The 23,557-nt window shown below is 46.8% G+C and overlaps 1 protein-coding gene across 2 annotated transcripts in view; it reads left to right on the top strand.

Annotated features, from left to right (window-relative positions):
• Positions 1–23,206, top strand: part of STX6 (syntaxin 6) — a 51,861-nt gene extending 28,655 nt beyond the window's left edge. The window contains exons 4-8 of one of the 2 annotated variants that reach the window (XM_019428025.2): positions 3,484–3,546; positions 7,149–7,274; positions 8,478–8,584; positions 12,902–12,996; positions 17,210–23,206. In XM_019428025.2, coding sequence (XP_019283570.1) covers positions 3,484–3,546; positions 7,149–7,274; positions 8,478–8,584; positions 12,902–12,996; positions 17,210–17,286 — 468 coding nt within the window. In that variant the 3' untranslated portion in view covers positions 17,287–23,206. Of the gene's footprint in view, positions 1–3,483; positions 3,547–7,148; positions 7,275–8,477; positions 8,585–12,057; positions 12,872–12,901; positions 12,997–17,209 lie in introns of those variants that run through there. The other variant, XM_019428033.2, reaches the window with a different exon arrangement.
• Positions 23,207–23,557: the final 351 nt, after the last annotated feature.

The raw sequence follows: 23,557 nt of genomic DNA, 5'->3' as shown, positions 1-23,557 counted from the left end.
AGACTCTTAAAAGAAATGGCACATTCGTCTGAGTTTACTCTAAGTTACTATTCTCTTCTTGGGACATGCTGCTTTTTTCTATTTTTCTTTCCTATTATAAATAGCACTGCAGTGTACATCTTTGCTTTTTTTCTGGTATATGTTTTATACTGTTCTTTTTTTAAGATTTTATTTTTAAGTAATCCCCACACCCACCATGGGGCTCTAACTCACAACCCTGAGATCAAGAGTTGCATGCTCTACTGACTGAGCCAGCCAGGCGCCCCTTTTATATTGTTTTCTTAAAATAAATCCTAATAGTGGAATTGCTAGGTCAAGGCCGTGAATATTTGACACAAATATCAAGGCTCCTGTTACAAAATGTCAAGTTTTTTCAGTTAGTCCAGTTTACTTTCCAGCCATTGTTCCAGAGCAGCAGTTCTTTTTGTTTTTGTTTTTTTTACATTTTTATTGAAGTACAAAAATAGAGAAAAGTGCATGTATCCCAGGTACACAGCTTGAAGAGTTTGTAAACTGGTGACAGCCATGGAAGCATTCCAGAGCATTCCCAGCACCCCTAGAAGCCTCCTTGTGCGCCTTTACGGTCTTTACTTCCCTGTTCACTGTGCTGACTTCTTTTTTTTTTCTTTTCATTTTTTTAATGTTTATTTTTGAGAGACAGAGCACGAGCAGGGGAGGGGGCAGAGAGAGAGGGAGACACAGAATCGGAAGCAGGCTCCAGGCTCTGAGGTGTCAGCACAGAGCCTGACGGGGGGCTCAAACTCACAAACTGTGAGATCACGACCCGAGCTGAAGTTGGATACTTAACCAACTAAGCCGCCCAGGCGCCCCACGCTGTCCTGACTTCTAACAGCAAAAACACGTTCTACAGATAAAGTTCAAGGTTTAATTGAACTTCAGTTATTTTTTCCATACATGTTTGGATACATGTTGATATTTTCATTATTTCTTTATGCAAGTAATGTTCACTGTTTTTTTTTTAACTATTATAAAATGTATTAAGTGCATTTTTAAAGCATATATTATCCCACCAGTGAACATTTAACACCACCCCAGGTGACTCACTCAGGTAAATCTCACACATTTAAGAAACATGGCTTATACCACTGAATTCCCTTTGTTTTAAATAAGCCAATATCTGTATGTTCATGGTGAGTGCTTTTTTTTTTTTTTTTTAACTAAGTATATTTTTCTCAGTTTCTATGGGTGGCCATTTTTTAAATTTTTTTAATTTGTATTTTTGAGGTTTGTGAACACCGAAATAGGTAGAGAATTCGAGAATTTCTGGGTCAACTGGACCCTAGACAGAACACCCCTCGGATGTGCTACCTACCCAGTGTCATTTCCAAGGGCTCACATATCCTCTTGTTGAAGGCCCCCAACAGAGGGGGTTTGCTCCTTTTGGATGCACCCGTAGATGGGCAGCACTGGGAGGGACATAGTGACAGGTTATAGTAAAATGATCTCTTTACCTTTGCTCTGCTGGATTAATAACATTTTTTTTCTACAGAATACCCAAAGTGATCTTCTAAAACATGAACCAGAATACTCCATGGCCATGCTTTAAATACTTTAATGCTTCTCATTTGCCTTTGCACAGGGGCCTGCAATCTATGACCCATGAGATCTAAGAACAGTTCTACATTTTTTAAAGTATAGTTAGAAAACATGCGCGTGCACACACAGACACACACACACACACAGACACACACACACACACACACACACACACACACACCAGTGTATGATGGGCTGAATATTTAATATTTACTCCTTTACAAACAAAGTTTGCCAGCCCCTGCCTCAGAATAAAATCTAAGCAGCCTGAGGGGCCTGCACGTTTGGCCAACCTTCTCTTCTGTCCCCTAGCCCCAAACACGCAGCTGGCTCCTTGGACCACCCTGGCCTGCTTTCTCAAGAGCCAAAGGCACTGAGCTGTTTCCCACCTCCAGGCTTTTGTATTTGCTGTTCCCTTTGCCCAGATTTCCCGGCCTTTAGTTCTTTCTGTGGTTGACTCATTCTTGCCCTTCAGGTCTCGATTCCATTGTCACCCCTATCCTATGCCTCTAGAGTGGCATTCATCACCCACTCAGTTCCAGCCCTGTTTATTCCCCTCCTTCCCAACACAGCAACCACTTTGTTGACTTATCTGTGGGATTACTGTTTGCCTTTTCTCCACCATAGTGTCGGCTCCATGTGGGCAGGGACCCAGCCTGTATTGCTCACTGCTGTACGTGGGCACGTATTAGGCTTTAGTGAGCATTTGGTGAGCGTAAAAATGGGTGCTGGGAAAGTTGAAGCAAGGTGGTTATTATTCAGACTGCCCATAGGAATTAGGAAAACTGTGGCACTGTCTCATCTGCTGTTCACTTGTCGTGCGTCTTGGAAAAAGTTTCTGAGTGCCTAATACCTCAACATTTGCATCTATAAAATAGCTACTTGCCAACAGAAAGTTATGAAGTTATTTTGGCAGCATTTATTTTTTTAAAGAAAAATTGTATTACAGCAATCGTACTCAATTCAAATAATTTTAAAGGATATTGGGTTGTGGTTAAATATGATAAGGAAAATGGCTCATATTTAATCAGGTGTTTTACTTCAGAGTAAGTAATGGGTCCATTCATTTTTCTTTCCATGCAAAATTATTTTTTTAATGTTTATTTTTGAGAGAGAGACAGAGCTTGAGCAGGGGAGGGGCAGAGAGAGAGGGACACACAGAATCCAAAGCAGGCTCCAGGCTCTAAGCTGTCAGCACAGACCCTGACGCCAGGCCCAAACCCACAAGCAGTGAGATCATGACCTGAGCTGAAGTCGGACACTTACCTGACTGAGCCACCCAAGCATCCCTTTACAAAATTATTTTTGATACTGCTCTGGAAATTCACTCTTGGATTAGAATAGTCTATACTTCACATGAATCCAACCCAGAAATAAAATAAGATAGAATACTAGGAAGTATTCTCTGGTGTTTAATGATAGATATACTTTATCCTAAAGTGCATGATTTTTCACATGTATTCTGTTTGAAGATCCCGGTCCTTGAGCACAGGTTCTTGAGTTTGTGTCCCAGGATTGCCGTTTACTGACTGTGTGACCTTAAGAGAGTTTCTCAGCCCTTGTAGATCTCAAACTCCTCACCTGTAAAGCAGAAATAATACCAGCTTCATAGAGTTGTTATGAAAATTCAGTGATAAATGTAAGTGTTCGGTGGTGTTTCTGACCCGTGGTTGGTACTCAGGAAATCCCAGCTCCCTTCCTCTGTCTTCCTCTTTAAATTTAGTATCCACGTTATGCCCTTTTAAAGGAATGCCAGTCCCACTATTTTATTTCCTTTAATTTTGAGACTTTAAAGAATGCTGTCTTTTTGTTTTAAAAATTTCATAATAATGTATGTGTATTTTGCTAGCATGTAAAATATTAACCATGATTTTGTTTAATCTGAGGGTATTCGTTTGTTTTCTGGTCTTCTCCTTACCTCATTAGGACATGAAGGATCACATGTCACCTTCCTCTGTGCAGGCATTAGCTGAACGAAAAAACAGACAGGTGAGTAAACATCTGAATACACAACATCAGTCAAAGAAAATAGAATGGTTAGATATTTTTAATTAAAAAATGCTAATGTCTGCGTATTGTGTGTTTAAGCAGAGGACATGTACACGCTGAGCCTGGAGTGAGGTCGGCAGGTGTGAGAAAGTCTGGTCAGCTGCCCCTCCGCTCCCTCACACCCTCTGGCTCTCTCATCTGGGCTCCCATAGCTCCCTCTGCTTACCCTTGTAGCCCCCACCACACGGCATTTCTTCTGGACGTGTTGCGCGTGCTCCGTGTGCGAGGCTCTGTTAAGTGCTGTAATTGCTCCGTTTCCTGTCTTTTTCTCTGCTGGGCCCCATGCTCCTTGAAAGTGAGGAACAGTTTGTGTCACAGGCTGTTTTTAAATCTCTGGCTGCTGTTACATTGCCCATAGAACTTACTAGACATCGAATGAGTAAAATTTTATGTAAAGACACTGGAGGAAACTTAATGTGTGTTAAATTAATGTAACGTGTGAATTTAAGTCCTTCGTCATTTTAAGTATTTTTATTATTTTTAAAAATTTTTATTTATTTTTGAGAGAGACAGAGTGTGAGTGGGGGAGGGGTGGAGAGAGAGGGAGACACAGAATCCGAAGCAGGCTCCAAACTCTGAGCTGTCAGCACAGAGCCCGACATGGGGCTCAAACTCACGAATCGTGACATCATGACCTGAGCCAAAGTCGGACATGTAACCAACTGAGCCACCCAAGTGCCCCTTAAATATTTTTTTGACATAAGGTCTAGTTTCTATTAGTTATTACAGATACATCATGAAATCTCATTTCAGAAACCAAAGCACAGATAATGACATATCAAAAATAAAAGCTACAAGAGACCAGTCCTTGGATTTTAAGTATCTTTTTAAAGTTAGATGCTTTGTGTAGACATTTCTTTCTGACTGATAAAATAAAATAAAATAGTTTTAAAAAATGTACAACAGGGGCACCTGGGTGGCTCAGTCGGTTAAGCGTCAGACCCTGGATTTTGGCTCAAGTCATGATCTCACAATTTGTGAGATTGAGCCCCACGTCTCTGCACTGTCAGCACAGAGATTCTCTTGGGATTCTCTCTCCCTCTCCTTCTGCCTCATCTCCCCGCCCCCCCCCCCAAATAAATACTTAATACACACACACACACACACACACACACACACACACACACACACACACCAGTCACCTAAAATTTAAATTTAGATTTAACTTCAGTTCCGTTCAGACTCCATAAAGTTACCAGTAGTCAGTCCATTTAGTAGACTGTTAACTCCAGAATCAGCTCATCATTTTTAACTAACTGGTATCAGTAAGTCCTTACTTTATACCTGCACGTGTTTGTTGACCCACTTAATTTTGAAAACAAGTATTATAAGAGCTCAAAGAAAGGGAGGGGGCTCTCCAGATATCACCTAACTTAATTTTCCTGTTTCCTTTCTCGCATTTCATTTTTCAAGTCATTGTTGTGTTTTATTTTCTTCCTGTCTACCTCCCTTCCTCTTAACAGTGCAGTGAGGAAAAGCCAGTGACTGACCTGGTCCATCTGGCACTAGCTCTTGGGAGAAGCCGAGGGTCTGGCCATAGCTGGCTAGTTTTGAAGTTCCCTTTTTGTCTCCACTTCAGCTCACAGGAGCTGAGTGACCTAAGGTAGTTGTGACAGTGAGATCGGGAACTCTTGGCCTCCATTACCCTGAACTTGAATTGTTTTATTCCCCAGATAGTAGAAGTTGAGCTGACATACACAAACTGTGTAGTTACACATTGCCTTTCCAAGTGTGGACTGGAATTTTGTTTTCAGTGTTGCGTGAAACGTCATAGGGTCACAAATTGTCAAAGAATCGCAGGGCTGGTTTTCTGTACGCACTCAGGCAGGCAGGCCTCGCTGCTTCCTGCCAGATCAGGTGCTGTGCAACCCTGGCTGAGCTGGGACCTCTGGCTCTGGCACCTGCACACAGGCTGGTCCTCCAGTGCCCTGGGCCCTTGCCGTCTCCTTTCCCATTAAAACAGAGTCCTGGAAGTCAGACTGGTGAAATCTAAGCTGCTTCACAGTAAAGCATAGACGACTGTTAACGGTGTGACATATGTCCACCTGAGTGTAGACCATGGATGTGCTAGAAAAATAGCCCTGATTGTGTCCCCAGGAGCACACCAGGCTGGTGGAGCCTCCAGTTCTCTGTCGGTAGCCTAATGATGCACTATATATAGCCTTATTCTGACCTTGAAAAAATTGTCACTAGGCCCCACTGCCCTCCTTAGAGATTCTTAGAGTCTTCAGCTCAGAAGGAGCAGGATCTCTTCAACTTGACAACCCTACAATCAGGGCAGGGCAGGGCCATCTTCAAAAGGCCTCGGGTCTGCTTCCTCCAGAGGCCAGGTTGCCAAAGACTGCCGGAGGCTCTCCTGTGCCCTGGTCCCCTTCTCATAATCACCTCAGCACTTAAGCTCTGTCTTCAGAGCTTTGCCAAGCCCAGTACCCAAAGTGTGGCCCTTTGACCGAATTCAGCTCTGAGCATCAGGTGAAGTGGGCCACGTCAGTCCCAAGGGGCTAGTAAAGGGCTTTTCAGACAGAGAAGCAAGTAATCAGTTAGGCTTTTAACAGTTCCGGAGATAAAAAGTACCCGGTAAGAAGATCTGGCAACCGCACAAGGAGAAAGAATCTTAGTCAGCAGCATCTTCTGGCTCTTTATGCAGGACTGGTGTGAGCAGTAACTTTGACCAACTAGTCAGACAGGCTTGTGGGGCTCCCAGTCCGAGCCCAAAGCCGAGAATGAGCTTTCCCATTCCTGACAGGCCTTTTCATATAAGGGAGACTTATCCTTTTTCCAGACTTATCCTGTTCTGGCTACAAACTTCCTTGAATTCATATTGGGAAACCTGACCCTGGTGAAGAGCTCTAACTTCAGGCCCAGCACTTGCCTGGGTTATCAGGATCAGGCACTCATTCGTGGCCATGTCTGCCTGTGAAGCAACCCCCAGGTCCTATCTGGGAAGCCTGTAGCCCTTCCGTTCAACTGGAAAAGCACTGGGATTTATGTATGGGTTAAACTGAAGAGACATTGGTGGTTCTTGGGGCTTCTGTGTGTGAGAGGCTGTGACTTAGCTTCTTATCATACTAGGGCGCTCTCCCACCTCCTTCCAAAACAAAACCCCAGAAACTTCCCTGGCTCACACTTGAATAAAAAGGATTCTAGATCTGTGGGATTACACCAGAACCTGTGAGTCTCTGGTGAACTTCCCAGGGTAGGAAGAGCTGACCTACAGAGACCAAGTGCTTTTACATTATGTAGTGTGTACAGATGGGCACTTGTTGGTTTGAAGTTGACATTTATTTGCATTTTAATGGGACCAAAGGCCATTTTTGAGTCCCATTGGGAAAGCTTGGAGCCAGCGGGTGCCCTTCCCGGCATTCCTGAAATTGTGCCACGCAGGCACCAACCTCCACCACCACACAAAAGGCTGATCCGGTGGAAAATGCACCGTGAGCAGTATGAGAACTCTTTATGTCCCTGCTGTGGAGCATTTATGCAGATAGTAATGGCTTGTTTCCCGCCCCCCACAACCTGGCTGCCCCGTCCTGCTCTCATAGGCACTGCTAGGGGACAGTGGTGGTCAGAACTGGAGTGCCGGAACGACGGAGAAGTATGTGCGCCTCGACCGCGAGCTCCAGTTAGCCAACTCCCATTTCATCGAGGAGCAGCAGGCCCAGCAGCAGGTACCCGAGGGCCCGTAGGCTGCGGTGGGAGCCAGGCCCTCCCTCTGTCCCGCTGCCAGCAGGTGGGGGGGGGGGGGGGAGCGGGGACTTGTCTTGCGGCGGCCTGCGTCCGCCTGTGCCGTGAACCTCCTTCGGAGCACGACCTTGTCAAGAGATCCAAGCTTGATTAGCTCTCTCAGGAAAAGCAGACCAGACATCCACAACTGACAGACAAGGCCATTGATTGAAAAAAACAAAACACAAAAAACTAGCAACCTCTTTCCCCGCCTCCACTTCTATACTCCGTTTTTTGTTCATTTCAACAAAGGCACTTTCAGAAAAATTGAGTCCTTGTTGTTTCATTGAAAATCCATTATATGTAAAAATAATTGCTTTGGTGGAGGTTATACAGCAGAAAGAAAGCGAGGTTGGTTATATTCACATTGTTGCTTTTGATATGTAGTTGTATTTTAAAAAGGAAGCTGAGAACAATGTATCTGGGGATTTGAGGGTTTTCTATGCATTGAAACTGGTTCTTAAATGCGAAGTTGTATGTATACATGTAGGACTGTGTGTTCTCTTTCCATTAGCATGTCTGTTTAACCAGTTGTCTACTTAAATTGCTATTAATCAAGTAGACTTTTTTATATACAAAAAATGAGGAAGGTACAGCACAATTAACAGTAATTATTTATCACTCAGTGGTTGTCCTTGAGACAGCTCACTGCCACAGGGCCGCCTCTGGTTTGTCCTTGAGCAGGAAGGAAAGGACTCGGTGTGCACAGTTTTCCCACATTCAGAGGTTTGCCGGGCTCTCTCTCGTAGTTAGGCTGTGGCAGCCTGTTGTGGATTGAGACCTTGACCCTGGTGTGGGCTTCCTCTTCCCAAATCCCCCCTGGCTCAGTGGTTACTGCACAGGTGCTTTTGGCCCTGGCCTTTTCCCTCAATGGACTCGAGCCACACGGCATCAGTCCCCCTTGGTGGTTTCAAGGTTTGCTGACTGTTCACACGTTGGATCAGCAGGAGGTATCAGTAGCCTGACAACCCAGCCTTTTGAGCTGAGTGTGTTCTCAGAGGCGATGGTCTGGTCCTTGGATTTCTGGGCTTTGCTTCTGAATGAGAATTGTCCCCAGTTGGCAAAGACGCGAGCAGCTGCTAGAGTACCGGGACTGGAGCCAGGTAAGATGGATTCTCATTGCTTATTTCCCGTTTCTCTGGCACCAGCTGATTGTGGAGCAGCAGGATGAGCAGTTGGAGCTGGTCTCTGGCAGCATCGGGGTGCTGAAGAACATGTCCCAGCGCATCGGAGGGGAGCTGGAGGAACAGGCAGTGTGAGTATTGACATGCCCCTCTTACTGCAGGGAAACTGAGGGGCAGAGCCGTGTTCAGAGACCTCTGAAAAGCCTGACAGTTACATGGCCAGTGAAACCAAAAGCTGTTTTACTTACAGCTCTGTCTTCATTCTGTCTTGCAGACTGACCTCCCCCAAAGAAGCAAATTTATCAGATAAAATTTTCAGCAGGGTTTAGGCAGAGTTATTCTCATGTTAGTTTTACACCTTGCAAAAACAGATCCAGTCTCCTCTGAGCAGATTCTTGGAGTGTTATGATGAATGGGAGCATGAGACAGATCTGGCTTTTGTAACCTCCCTGGGGATTTGGGTCCCGAAGAGGATAGGACATGAGCTGGCTTCACTTTATCACCGCATGACTCTCCTGCTCCATCGAATAAAACTTCTTGCTCTGCATCTTAAACTTTAACTTTATGAAAAAAAGTCTATAAATTTAACCTCAATTAATAAAAAAATCTTCCCTCAAAAGTAAAAAGTAAACACAGAGCAAACAAGAAAAAACAATTGGGTTTCTTTGTGTTTCCCTCGGGACAATCTCCTTTTGTGCTTGGAAGCATGGCCCCAAAAGCATCCTTCTAAAACCCGTTCATTTCACAATTTTTTTTTTCTGAAAAAGTAAGACCATCCACTAGGATGTTTCAGAACCTCTCCAGTTGCACTCTTAAGTTCAGCATTATACATTCATTCTTCATAAATTCAGAATGGCACCTGCTCTGCTGGAGGTCCTGGGTATTGATAGGGGAGCGATCAGAACGGACCGTCTTTGCCGTCAGAGAGTTTACCATTTACTGTGTAGAACGGACGTTCTACAAATGGTGTAAGTCATTAAGAGGTGACAGAGAAGGAAGGAGGAAGGACATGGGACCTGGGAGCCCTCACCTAGCGCAAGCTGCAGACCTGACTTAGCCCAGGTCCCTGAGAAGATGTGTTTAACTGGAACCTGAAGGGTGAGGAGAAGGTGTCCCAGTGAAGGGTTGGGGGTGAGGGGAGGGCCGACCGAGACAGAGAGTGAGGAAGTGCATGGGGCAGAAAGGTTTACTGTGTATAGAGCATGAGAGTGGGGAGGGGTGCAGAAGTCAAGACAGGGAGGCCTTAGAAGCCCTGTTATGGGGTTAGGACTTTCTCTTCTGAGGGTGATGGGAAACCATGAAGGTTGTGTTGGGAATGACACCATGGTCAGGTTTACATTTCAGGCAGGCCCACCTAGCCATGGCATAAAAAAATTTTTTTAACGTTTATTTTTGAGAGAGAGAGAGAGAGAGAGAGAGAGACAAAGCACAAGCAGGGGAGGGGCAGAGAGAAAGGGAGACACAGAATCTGAAGCAGGCTCCAGGCTCTGAGCCATCAGCACGGAACCCGACACAGGGCTCAAACCCATGAACTGTGGGATGATCATGACCTGAGCTGAAGTCGGATGCTTAACCAGCTGAGCCACCAGGCGCCATGTCTAGCTGCGGTTTAGATGACCAACCACAGTGGAGCAAGACTGGAGGCAGGGAGACTAGGTGGGAAGCTACAAGAGCAGGAATCTAGGCATGCGTGTTTAATTTCCGTCTAAAGTGCATTCTTCCCCTAAAATGCCAGTTGGGGGACGGGAAAGGACTAATTGCCTGAACTCCTTGGGCTTCGGTAGATGACAGAGAAGCCTGGTAGACTTCCAGTTAAAGATGGTGACTTTGAACACACCAAATACACCTTTTATCTCCGCTCCCTCCCTAAAGCCCACTAGAGTGCAGGCAGAGGGATTTTTATTTTTAGACGCATAAAACCTATGGGGACATAGAGCATGAAATAACAACGATCAGCATAACATTCAGATCCTGGATGGTTACCGACTCTACTGACCAGAGAAAGCTGAACCCTCGGCCAGCCGTGGGGAGAGCCAAGGAGCAAGCTGGTGGCCACGAGCCACCGGCTGGGAAGAGCATTTGCTCGCTCTAGACAGAGTGAGCCCCGAAGGGCGATCTCCTCACACCATGACAAAATCATGTTGGAAGGAAGGAGGAGGAGGTGTGGGGTGGATGCAGAGATGGGGAAGGAAATGGGAGCAGAGCAAAGCCCTAGCGCTTCTAGTGCAGAGTCAGCAGGACAGGATTCTGGTGCAAGCATTTACTTCAAAAAGTGGAGAAAGCCCGAGAGAAGAGTGGGAGGGGCTGGAGCAGTTGTCCTGGGGGCGGGAAACAGCTGTGTTTTTTTTGTTTTTTTTGTTTTTTTTGTTTTTTTTTTTTAATGAAAACTCTTAACGTGCTATTTAGCTCTTTAAAGTGTGTGTCGAGGCACCTGGGTGGTTCAATTGGTTAAGGGTCCGACCCAGGGTTCGGCTCAGGTCATGATCTCACAGTTCATGGGTTCGAGCCTGGCATTGGGCTCTGTGCTGACAGCTCAGAGCCCGGAACCTGCTTCGGATTCTATGTCTCCCTCTCTCTCTCCACCCCTCCCCTGCTTGCACTCTGTCTCTCTCTCTCTCTCTCAAAAATAAATATTTTAAAAAAAAAATATTTAAAAATAATAAAGTATGTGTCACTTTGGTAAAAATAATAAGTAAATTCAAAGGAGAACACGTGGGTCTTGGACTCTGACCTGTGTTCCCCAGGACGTGTAGCCACTGGCAGCTGTGCCATTGGCCACGTAACATGTGGTCAGTCTGAACTGAGATGTGGCCAAAATGTAAATGCACCAGACTTTGAAGACTTACTATGAAAAAAAAAAAAAAAAACCCACAAAGTAGCTTGTGCATGATTTTTTAAATATTGATTACATGTTGAAACAATAATGTTTTGGCTATATGGAGCCAAATAAAGCAGATTATGAAAATTAATTTCTTCCTTTTTGTTTTAAATGTGTGGCTACCAGAAATACAAAATAGCGTACGGATTCACAGCCTGTTTCTTTTGGACAGCGCCGAGGAGATAGATCGGGGCTGGAAACCTAGTTAGTGGGTGTCCTTGGGCCGGAGGCTGGGTGACTGGCCTTTTTGTCCTCAGTCGGAAAAGTCATGCCCGGCATACAAAGGTGGCTCTTGTGTTTTCGGCGTTTGGCCCTGCCTGGATAGGTCTGCAGCTGCAGGGCTAAGATGCTACCAGGATCTAAGATGAGCTAATAATGTCTTAATGTGAAAATTCAGGTAAGGGACAAAGACTTGCTTATTTAGTTGTCAACATGGACTGTATTTCCTAATTGACTTAATGAGGAGTCGGTTGCCCTGAATCCTGAAGGGTTGTCGGCTGCTTCATGTGGGCACAGACCAAGCCCAGGACTTTCTAGCCACCATTGATGCTGTCAGAGTACTAGAGCCTTACTAATAAGACCTCTGGTCTTAATAAGACTAATTGGTATGTTGCATTCTATATTTGAGATGATCACGTTAGCCCAGAGTTGAAAAGTCTGGAATGTTTGGTGATTTATGAAATAAACATTGTTGGGATGAGAGTATTTTGGTGTTTTCTTTCCCAGCTGCACCTTGGACAGCAAAATAGTGTTAGCTTCCTGGAGCCGCTTCTCCCCGTGGGAAAACACTGGCTTCTCTGCGGGTGTAGGTGAGGAGCACACACCGTCAGGAATGGCAGTCCCAGGGCCTCCCGGCGTTATGACAAAGCACAGAGTGCATTACAGGCAATGATTATTAAAGTATGTTTGGCTCCTGTCGCCACGAAGTGCTTTGTGTTATGACCTGGTGCTCACGAGACCCCCGGCAGGGAAGCTACCTCATTTTACAGATGTCGAAACTGTGCCAAAGAGTTGTGGGGTGCCTTGTCAAGGTAGCAAGGGAAGCAAGTGGCAAAGCCTGGTTGTCTGACCTCACACAGCCTCTTTCTAGAGCACTGCGTTGCCACTGAGTTTCTGTTCTTCTATCAGTCAGCTCCACACTGCCTGGTCTACACTTCTAAAATCTACAAAGCTCTAAAAAAATTTTTTTTAAGTTTTCAGCAAGCCCATATTACAGGAAACCTAACCTGAACTCACTGCAGCTATGATTTCTGTTAGTTTCCTCTGCAGAAACATTAACATGCTTGATTATGGGGTCTGCCCCAGACCCTGCTTGCGAGTGCTGGCTAATATCCAGCATATGTAATTCATTGCTTTTTTAAATTCCTAAAATTCTGAAATAAAAAAAACATGTCTTGTGCTAAGGAGTTTGGATAATAGATTGATCAAACCCCCACATTACCTGTTTTAGGTTTGCTAACACTGAGGCGTGGGGTAAGATCATACCTTACCATGATTTAATTTCATGGGCAGCGCGTTGCCAAGACTTTGTGCTTACCAGCCACCCCTCTGTGTCTGCTTCTGTTTCCAGTATGTTGGATGATTTCTCCCATGAGTTGGAGAGCACTCAGTCCCGGCTGGACAATGTGATGAAGAAACTTGCAAAAGTATCTCACATGACCAGTGGTATGTATGGCATTTAAAGCTTAAGAATTCCTACTTCATTCTAGAAACATGGTCTATAGCGTTCTCACAGGTGTGCCCCTTCAGATCTCTCTCCTGTCGTACATTTTTGGGTCTGCTTTCTTGTCAGAGAAGGAAGACCGGTAGGCACAGGCCTCGTCTGCCACTTGTGGCTTTCACCGGAGAAGTGGTCTTTGTGTCCCCCCACCGCACAAGGCTGGTGTGGTGGGTGGCTTTTCTCCTAGTGGAGCAACTCTCATTGCAATTACAAAATCCTTTTTTATTTCACTTTCTTATTTCCTTGCCCAAATAGGGAACAGTAATGAAGAAGCCAGTTATTGTTTTCCCTGGACTTTCTTTTATTGAAAAACTCCTACCATTTCAGAATCAGATGGCCTTACAGATCTAATTTAAATTTCTTTCAGGGGCACCTGGGTGGTTCCGTCATTTAAGCATCTGACTCTTAATTTTGGCTCAGGTCATGATCTCATTGATCTTCTAGTTTGTGAGATCGAGCCCTGCATTGGGCTCCGTGCCGACAGCGGGGATCCGGCTTGTGATTCTCTCTCGCGCTCTCTGCCCCTCCCCCACTCTCACTGCGTACGGTCTCTCTCTCTCTTTCTTTCTCAAAATAAATAAACTTAAAAAAAATCTTTTTAAATAAAAAATAGTTTTCACTTAAAGTCGTAAGTGAAATATTCTAGCAGATTTGCGCCAGAGTGGGGTGAAATTTTAACAGTTTTCAAATTGGTCACTATGTAGGAAGATATGTTCCAGGGACTCTATTTGTTGATGGCAGCAACCCACCTCCCGTAGTACATTAGAAATACTGTATTTTAAAGCCGAAGAACATCCAGTATCTCCTTTCTTCTTTAGTCGGCAGGGGGTGGCTTGGTCAAGGGAGGAACTGAGGTACTCCTTGAGGTGATGTAAATGTTGTTGAAGCAGAGCACTAGCACCCCCGCTGGAGCTTCCCATTTCTTGCCTCATTCTTCTGTGGGTTTCCTCTCATCAGGTATGTGTTACGGGGTCTAGTGGTTCATTCAGCCTTCTGCGCTAAGGCTAATACAGATCTATATTTGCTTTCCAGCAGTTTAACTCATAGTCAAGTTAAAGAACAGTTGTCTGGGGCTCAGCTTCTTACCTGTAAAAAATAGGTTGTTGCCTGCTTCTTCAGAGCATTGTGGAAGTTAAATTAAATAATAGTAATTAATGTACAAGTGTTTAAAGTGTCTCCCACGTATTAGTACTTACTTAATGTTTGTTTCTTTTTTAAAAAATAGGAAGTCAGGCAGAATATGGCCCTGCAGGGCAAAGGACCTGTTTTGGTTTTTTATCCACAACAGAGGGAAGCTCGTAGCCAGACTTAGTTCCTTCTTTCTCTCCAGGGACAAATACCTTTATGCCTCCAGCAGCTTTTCATTGCCTGAAGCAGGCACCAGCTTAGTTAATCTTTCACACACTTAGAGAAAGGTTTGCAAAGCCTTCTTCCCTATTCCTCTGTTCTCTCCCACCTTCATGCTTCTACTTAAAAAAAAAAAATAATAATTAGTGAAGTATTACATAACCAGTGTAAACCCCAGGCCCTCTCTAGTGTGTGTATTCATCACAAAGTCAAGTAGCTACTTCAGCACCAGTTTTGTTTGGGGAAGAGCAAAGAACAAAGATGCACTGTGTCTTTGTTTCTCAGCATTCCGGGAATGAATAATTTAGAAAAGTGCTTGCATTGTGATAAGCCGTTCAGTGTGTATAAATAGCACTGAGCCTTGCTTATGCTTTATGCTACTTTATCCTGAAAGAAAAGTTTGGGGAGCAAAGTAGGGACTTCAATTATATTTGTCTAAGAAAAAGGGCCAGGAGACGGAGAATTTAGCCTGGAAGGCCCTTCAGTTTAGACAGCTTGCCCATGGTTTTTTCATTTTAAGCTTTGCCTGTTCCCAAAAGAAAGATTGCTCAGGGCCTCCTGCTTGGTGCTCTTGGCTTCAGGTTGACACCAAGGCAATTTGTATTTGCCTCTGTTCTCCATAACTTCTGGGCAAGTTCGCTGCTTTTTAATCTATACTTAAAGTATATGAAGACACGTTGAAGTCCGATCAGGCAGTAACCGAGCTCACATGCCAGCCACACGGTTCCGGAGAATCAGAACATCTGCCCTTCCCCGTGGCTGGCTGCTTCGTGGAAGAAATCAGCCAAGATGCCACACTCGCTTTATGAGTGACCGAAGGACGGTGTATTCTTTTGAGTAGAAGGTTCTTTTGAGTCTTCCCTCACCTTCTAAAATTTTTTTATCTTTTCTCTCCAGTGGAGGAAAATATACTGGAAGGGGAGAAACACCTGCCATTGGAGCTCTCTTTGTTCCCATCTACTTTTTGAAGCAGGTCTTGAGCTTACAAAGCTGGTTAGGCTTTTCCCTTGAGAGCGCAGAAGCCTTTGTGGTTAGTTTTGCCCCCCTTCTGGGGAGAAGTCAGCGGGTGAGGTTACCTGGTTCAGGCTTCCTAGCAGCAGCTTAGCACTTCAAAGGGAAATGGCTTTAAAGGAGCGTCCTGTCCCGCTTGTATGAGGGATGTTGTCCTTGATGAAAACCCCTATTTAATGCAATCCTGGAAGAGAGAGTGATCGGAGGTGGGAGGGGCATGGGGAGAGGCTGATGGAAAGCCAAAAAGTGGAAAACTGGTTCAATATTGGGAATCTAGGGTTGAGAATGTTGGGGGGTGGGGGGGACAGGGATGGTTAGGAAGCAATTATCTTGCCTGTTTTGTCCTGGAAGAATACCAACTAATCATTTTAATGAGTGTTTTGAAGTTCTTATAGGCATTTTTAAATAGATGAAAGAATGCTAGATTAACTCAAGTTCTCTTGAGCAGTGAAGTGATAGTTAAACAGATTAAAAATATTATCTGAGTAGGCCAATTCTGCCTCCCGTGCCCATTGGACTAGTCCTGTTCAGACAAGGAACCAACAGACTTGGGGTCTTTGCCCTGATCACAGTTTCTAAGTGAGTTTCTAGAGTGTCTGAAGTAGAGCAAGGTGATCACCACCAAGAAGGTACTTACTTTGCTTACTGTCACTTGGTGGCAGTCTCTTGGCCGGTTCTAAAATTTTGCCAGCCGTGGCAGTTAGATAATTTAAGTACTGGTTTGTGGACTTAGCATTGCTTTGAGGAAAGCTTTGCAATCGATTTTCCTAGATGCAGACCTTCTTATACTGTGATCCTCCATAGCCATGGTGTCCTAGAATCTGCAGGCTTTCAAGTAGACTTTTGATGAATCAGTTTACCTTCATATCTCTGTTTAAATGGAGGACTCCTCTCTAGCAGCGGAAGTACGTTTTCATAGGCCAGTGAAAGTCTGTTCTGTCAGTCTGGCCCTTTGTAGAAAGACTGCTTGTTCTTTCTACCTCCACAAGTTCAGGAGGCATCCTGGCAATGGCGGCACCCTGGGCTCCACACCCGGCCCAGCCCAGGGTGAACGAGGGTATTCGTGTTTCCTGCCAGGCACGCGGGGGATTGTGGGTGGAGCTGGGGCTCTGCTGGGATCTGTGTGGGCCCTTCTATTCCTCCGCGCCTCCTTGCTCTTGGCGTTTAGATGGACTCTAGCCGCTTAGTTTCCGGTGCTTGTTCTGAAGTGTTGGTAGGGCAGGTTTCAGAGAAGGCCTTCCACTTGGATTCAGTGGTAAGCTGCGTAAGTTACTTTCCCAGTAATCTCTCCTGGAGGGGTGTGGCGTAACGGTGATCGTGCTTATGGTCCCCAGAGTTTGCTTTTTCAGCCCTTCATTTCCTGGAGTGACCAGCGGGAGCTTTTATCCTCTTTCCGTCCTCCCCTAGTGCCCGTTGAGCAAAGAACAGGATTCTTGTTGAATGAAGTGATTTGGCTTCGGCAGAGGATTAAAGCGAATGGGCTTTGATCTGTAATGCCAGTGCCAGCACCTTGCCAGGGGCATGGTACCCACCAGCAGCCAGCTGAGAGCCACGGGTTTTAATGAAAGACTTGAAGCACGGAGCACGTACTGGTTACAGGCCTGTGCTCGAGGGACCGGCAGAGCTGTGGGTGCACATGCGGTGCAGGTGCAGACACCCGGCCCGCGGGCGGGTTCCAGATCCTCCGAGCCCCCGTCATCGGCACACTCTGGCCCCTTTCTGCTGCGGGGAGTTGCAGGTGACTGTACCTTGGGGAACGTAGAGTCCCGAGAGCGCTAATCCTCGTGTCCTGCCTTCCAGACAGGCGCCAGTGGTGTGCCATCGCCATCCTCTTCGTGGTCCTGCTGGTCGTGCTGGTCCTCCTCCTTGTTCTGTGACACGGCCGGCGCAGCCCCTCCTGCACTCGAACCCAGGGAGGCGGGCAGCGGCGCCGGGCGTTGCCGTCCCCTCCCGCTTCTCTCTGGAAGACGCGGCCTGCACTGACCCCCCTCCCTGTGACCCCACCACTGACAGCTGCTCTGACCCGGCGCTGGCAGGGCCACGGGGAACACCGGGTGGACGACCGTGAGCTCCTGGCCCGCCTGGCCCGCTCTGAGGATGGCCCGCCACTGCTTTGCCTCCCAGGCCTCACGCCCCAAGGACGGCCTCGGAGGAATCCAGAAAATTCCGCAGACTCCACTAGCGCTTGCTGTTGCTCATTCCATCCATCTCGGACAGCTCTTTTCTCCAGCCCAGACCCTTCCCCCGGCTCCGACGGCGCACCGCGGTCCTGTCCCGATGAGCCCTGTCCAGAGTGCGGGCTCCCGGGCACGTTTCATTCCCCGCCGCCCCTGACAGCCGGTCGCTGATGGGAACAGAAGGCCCAAGAAGCAGTTTGTGACAGAAGACGCACCGATCCATTTTTCAGGGATAAGTGCTGGGATAAAATTGCTTTTCCAGGCACATTATTTTGTGGTAAGAAATAGCTAATGGAGAATAATGGAAAGCACTAGGCTTTGGGGATGCTAACAACGGGTGGCTTGAACTGAAGGGAGGAGAGGGTGGCAGGACCCAGTTTGCACAGCTGAGGGAACGGTGGGTGAGGTTGCTGGAGGTCAGAGCCTTGCCAAATTCACGTTGCTGTCCTGGTGCAGCTTGTATTTTTAGGACCACCTTTAACTGTATGGCTACAGCACACTTGAACGGGTTAGGGTCCCTGGCCAGCCTCCTCGACGGTTAGGTCACTCCTGTGGCACTCTGCACCGGGGGCGGGGGTGGGGGGAGGAGGTCACGGTTGGGAGTGGTTAGTACATCATTAGCACAGCGACACTCAGAAACCATAATGACAAAAAAGGCTAGTTCTGAACCAGACTTCTCTTACCCTGTGAGTCATGGCAAGAATGGGTAGGTGAACTTGAGGGTTTTTTCCCCCCTAAGATGACAACTCAGTTTTTTGGTTTTTTTAATCATCCATTCAAATAACTGAGCCAATCCAAATTTAAATAATGGATGCTTTAATTGAGTTTTAGTAGCTGAAACTGCTGAGATGCTAAATTTCAGGCTTCTGATGACTTTTTAAATGCCTCCAACGTACACGTGTCTATAGGATATTTTTATAGCCTCCCTGATGCTGTCACCACTGTTAAAGCAGCAGCTGACCCAGAGCCTGGCAGGGGAGGCCGTGGCTGTCCTCACCATCTTTTTGTGCACTTGGAAAGCACAGCCAACATCCGGATAGAGCTCTAGCTTGGACTTCTTGTTTCCTCATCTGTTGGGGTCCACTCCTCGGCACACTGGTTGTTTTTTTTTTCTTTTTAATTTTTTTTCTTGTTTGTCTTTCTTGTTTATTTGCTTTGGGCTCCCCCCCCCGCCCTTTTTTGTGATTTGCAATGATGTACTTGCCCAGCTGACTTTTGACTTGCACTTTTTAATAAATATTTGTAACAGTTTTTTAAAGAAGGGTATTTTCTCATGGTTAGGATCATGGTAGGTAAGTAAATCTGCCTGTTGATGAAAGCTAAAAGCAGATTTATAAAACTAAAAGGGTGGTTGACATCCACGTTTACAGTCAACTCTGATATATAAATAAGTTATTTTTTTCAAATTAGCAAAAAAAAAAAAAAGATTACTACAAAGGGCTTCCGATATAGGGTACTAGGTTATTTGTTTTACAAAGTTTCGAGACTCATTCAAATAGTCTTCTCTAAACTTAGAACAGGGATGGTCCTTAGATTTGCATTAAAATATACAGGTCTTTGTTAAACATAAATGGGGACCTTGTCTCAGTACTGTATCCACACTCCACATCACAAGAGGCAGTAGGCATCCTAATGGCCTGTATGATTATGCTCTTTACAAGCCATGCTGTTGTCCTCCTATTACCAGATTTACTGTGCCCCACACAACTGTCACATGCGTCAGTGGGGCTTGTTGGGAACACGCCTGGTCGTGAATGAGTAAGATGCTTCCCTGGTGTCGGAGGGGAGGGGGGCTGGGGGGCGGCAGGTTTTGTAATCTGAAGGCTTAATTACTAAGTGTTTGGATGAATCTAGAATCGGCATGATGACCTCACCTAATTTCAAGTATTTGCTGAACAGTGGCTATTGTAGACGAGAGTCCTGAAGCCGAAGAGGGAATTATTTATGAGGAGGAAAGTTTACTTGAAAATACAAGCACTGCATGCGTGCTCCCTGCAGGCCCCTGTCTCCTCGCCTCAGAGGAACTGTTCTTTGACAGGCAGCCTCTTAATATCTTCGTCAGAGCCGGCTCTGCCCCAGGCATAACTCCTGGCCCAGCGGGCTCGATCCTGGGCTTGACCCTGTTGGGCCTACGGGGCATCGCTACAGATGAGTGTTCATTTGAAAGCCTCCACCCAGACCGCAAACCGTGGCGGTCCAAGAGAGTAACCCAGGGGCTTAGGCTGACTTTTGAGGACAAATGTTGCCTCCTCGGTGATCCCGACACTGCCGGGTTCCAGAGGGCACCTAGGTGGTTCCCCGGCCGATAGGAGGGGAAGAGCAGTGGACACCGGTGACCCCCCCGCGCTGCTCAGGGGCACATCCTAGAAGCAGTTGGGCTTTCTCCAACCTCTGCACCTCGACACGTACTCATCATTTCTAAGGAACTGGCAGAATGTGATGGATAAAGAGAAACAGCTCAACTTGCGTTTATTGCAAGAACGTTTTTCTAATCAGCTGATTTGGGGGGTTAATTGGGGGAATGAACCGTTGAGAGAGTTAGCCAGAGTGGGGGGTCCAGCTGGAAAACCGAAATACCTTTAGGTTTTCATCCTCGTCTTTGATCTTGCCTTTGTGTGGACTGAAAACGCCCCGTGCTCTCTGTGTGCCCGCTGCTGGGTGGCAGTTGGAAGTCACTGTGTGTGTGTTACATGACGATCTTCACGCCAGAGCCGAAGGGGGAGAGACTTGGGAGCTTGCCCATTATTCTCTGCTTTTAGCCAGAGTTAAACAGACTGATGGGTCTGGTAGCCAACCACTTGGCAACTTCTACTCCTTCTCACCTCGTGAGATTCAGGGCTGTGAAGAGAAATCTAGTCTAACTCCAACAGAAATCTGTCTCTGTTAAGTGTTTTACCTTCTGTAAGCGAAGGTGGCAGAGCCAAGATCTTTCTTCTGGTAATTTCCCTGGCTATAAAGTGAGACCATTACCTTTCTAGAGAATTCATAGCATTTGAAGATCTAGGAACTGAATTATACATAGGAGTTGCTTTTCAGCTCTGTGGACTCGGATCGCTTGGCTTCACCTTGTACTGCAGGATGAACTTGGAAGCGAAACAAAATTGGGACAGTCTGAAAAGCAGAAGTTCCAAAACGCGGCATGCACTACCTCCCTCTTTGTGTTCCTCTCGCTGGCATCTCTTTCCCTCCCAGGTTTTTGAAGAATAACATTTTTGAAAAACGTGTTCTTTCTCCATCAAGAGCAGAGAGAGGTGAAACCAAAGAGCTCTCAGACCTTCCGACCCTCTGTCACACCGTGTCACGCCTGACCCGAGTTGGTTCACAAAGACCACGCCCCACGGAATGGGCCTGGGCTGCTGGCGGGGGTGCAGCAGCGTCCCCCCCCCCCCCCCCGGGGCCTCTGCTTCTGAGGGAGGGGCAGTCCCGTCACCAGGCTGGCCTGATGAGGGGAGACCCACTCTCTGTTCTGTCCGCTGCCCTGTCCCGGCTCTCATGAATGTGCTTGCGCAGCAGTCCGTCGGATGTGAATGCGGACACCAGGCTCCCCGTGTTTACTTGCCGTCCTGCTCACTGGGAAGCTGCCGACTGGTATTGAGTCCAGAAAATCAAGAGAATTCTAAGCAGAGGGAAACAGCCGTCCAGGCGAGGGCAGCCCTGCAGTGACCCTTTGAGACAGAAGCCCGCACAGCTTAGCACAGGTCGCTCGGTGGGGCCGAAACTCCAGACCTGCTGGCTTCTGGGGCCAGCATCCCTGACCTACGCTCGGAAGCGTGTGGACCACCCAGCGCGGCCCTTTTGTTTTAGAGACGAGACCACTCACTGCAGCTCCCCCAGCAGACAGGGCGGCATTTGCCGGGGTGCGTCTTGGGCTGGGCCCCAGGGAGCTCGTACACTGCGTGCGGCCAGTGACCTCAGCGGCGCAAGAGGGTAGGCCGGCAGTGACCTGTCATGCTCACCCCTCGCTCCAGTTTCTGGGCGTCTGCTTTTGGACAAACACTGAAGCTCCGAAAGTTCCAGCGGCCCCTTGGCTGTGTTGCTGCCATCTACCTGCATGTGACAGCTCCTTATTACGTTAGAGTCTCTTTACCAATGCAGGGGTGGGGAGGTGGGGAGGAAGGAGAAAGAGCTTGGTTTCCCTCTGACGTAGACTAATGTGTTGGTGCTGTTTTCCTTCCAATGTGACCTTTGTCCAGAAATGCCCCTCCCCAAGGCCGTGTGGACGGTAACTGCACTTCAGCAGTCATTGTCCCAGTCACCTGCCCGACTGCTTGGTAGGGACCTGGTTTGCCAAGTGCAGCCAGTGAGAAAGTGTATTTTACCTTCTTTTTTTTTTTTTTTTTTAAGGCTATGAATTCTTGAACCCAGAAGCCACTTGATCCTCCAGGGGGTGTTAGACGTAAGACCACCCGGCTTCATTGTTTGTTGACCAAAGCTCTCGGGCCTTGTTCTGTCACCCTGGCGGTACCCCAGCTCTCCACACGAGCCAGGCTCTCTGTCAGCCCGGGGGTGACCCCATGTCCAGCGTTGTTCTTGTTGGACTCTGCAGAGAGCGGGCTTTAGCCGGGACCATGCTACTGAACAGGAATCGCAGCCCTGGGGGTAAGTCTGCTCTGGGAGAGGCAGACGTCCTAGTCCTCAGGAAAAGAGAGAGTCTGCAGGGTGGGGAGAGGCCAGCCAGGTGTTCCCACTAAGAAATTACTGGAACTTACCTGTAAGCTTGATGTGGGCGTGTCCTAACTTGACCCAGGAGAATGCCCTGGGTGAGGGTGGCCTGGAAACCAGGAAAGGGCCAAAGACCGCAAGCTGTAAATGATTGTGGATTCGTTTTGTGTTAAGTGGAGATCAGCTCTCACTGGCTCATTTGTAATCAGAAATTAGCGTAATGAAAAAATCGAATGTGTAATACGTGGCAACACTCAGCAGGACTAAATTGTCGTATTTTTCTTCCAAGGATAAATAACCTACGGTGTTTTATTTTTAAATAACCAGAAGGCACAAACTAAAGACGTGAGATCAAGGATTCGAATTTAAAATGCCTGGGTGATTTCCAGACGGTGCGCACCCCCCTTCCTCCCCACGAGAAGAGCCCAGTAGCCCTGGTGCCAGTTTACACCCCCCTCCACAGGTAGATACATTCTTGCTCTTTCGACAGGCTGGGTCTCCCAAGTGTGGTGTGGGACCAGTGGCGGCGGCATGGCCCCTGAGCTTGCTAGAAATGCAGGTTCTCAGGCCCACCTGGATCTGCCGAATCACAGACTCTGGGGGTGAGGCCAGTGGGCTGTGTTTCACAAGCCTTCCGGGGGATTCTGCTGCCCACTGTAGTTTCAGAATCACTGCTCCTGCATCATGGAATTTAGGCTACAGTAAACCATCCCTGCATAATAAAACCTCTTCCATAGCTTTGATCGTAATCCTGACATTAAACAAACTGATGACACTATAAACTTGAAAACTTTTTAAAAATACTTGCGTAAGAAAAATCTCAACTAGCCGTCTTTCAAAGTGGTATTTTTACACCCTGAAGTCTATCAGTAATGTTTCTTATTTCTGCTCTTGAAATCATGTTACAGCTGTACAAAGAATACTGTTCAGTATTAAAAGAGAAATGGAGAGACCATGACCTTTGTCAGTTGTTGTTTTTTAAGTTTTGTTTTTCTCTTATTTCTTTTCATACTTACATACAGCTCCTTCCTTCTGCCCCCACCGGTAAACACAGACATATGCGTATGCCTCGGGTGGGGAAAGCGTGTGGCTGTTGGAAGATCCGAATTATAAATTGTGCTCTCTTGGGCTGGGCAAGTTACGTGAATTATTAAACCCCAAAATAACCACATTATGGATTCAGAATACCATACGGCACAGTTTCAGTTGGGACAAGGAGTGTGGGGAGCAGAGAAACAACACAGAAGGAACTGGGTCTTTTATTTCCCCCTCACCCAAGTGTTGGCCAGCAAGAACACTGGCCATCCCG

The sequence above is a fragment of the Panthera pardus genome, unplaced genomic scaffold, assembly GCF_024362965.1.
Source record: "Panthera pardus isolate Hobbes unplaced genomic scaffold, ASM2436296v1 HiC_scaffold_21, whole genome shotgun sequence".
Taxonomy (NCBI): domain Eukaryota; kingdom Metazoa; phylum Chordata; class Mammalia; order Carnivora; family Felidae; genus Panthera; species Panthera pardus.
Note: the sequence above shows the minus strand (reverse complement) of the source record. Positions and strands in the feature narration are given on the sequence as shown.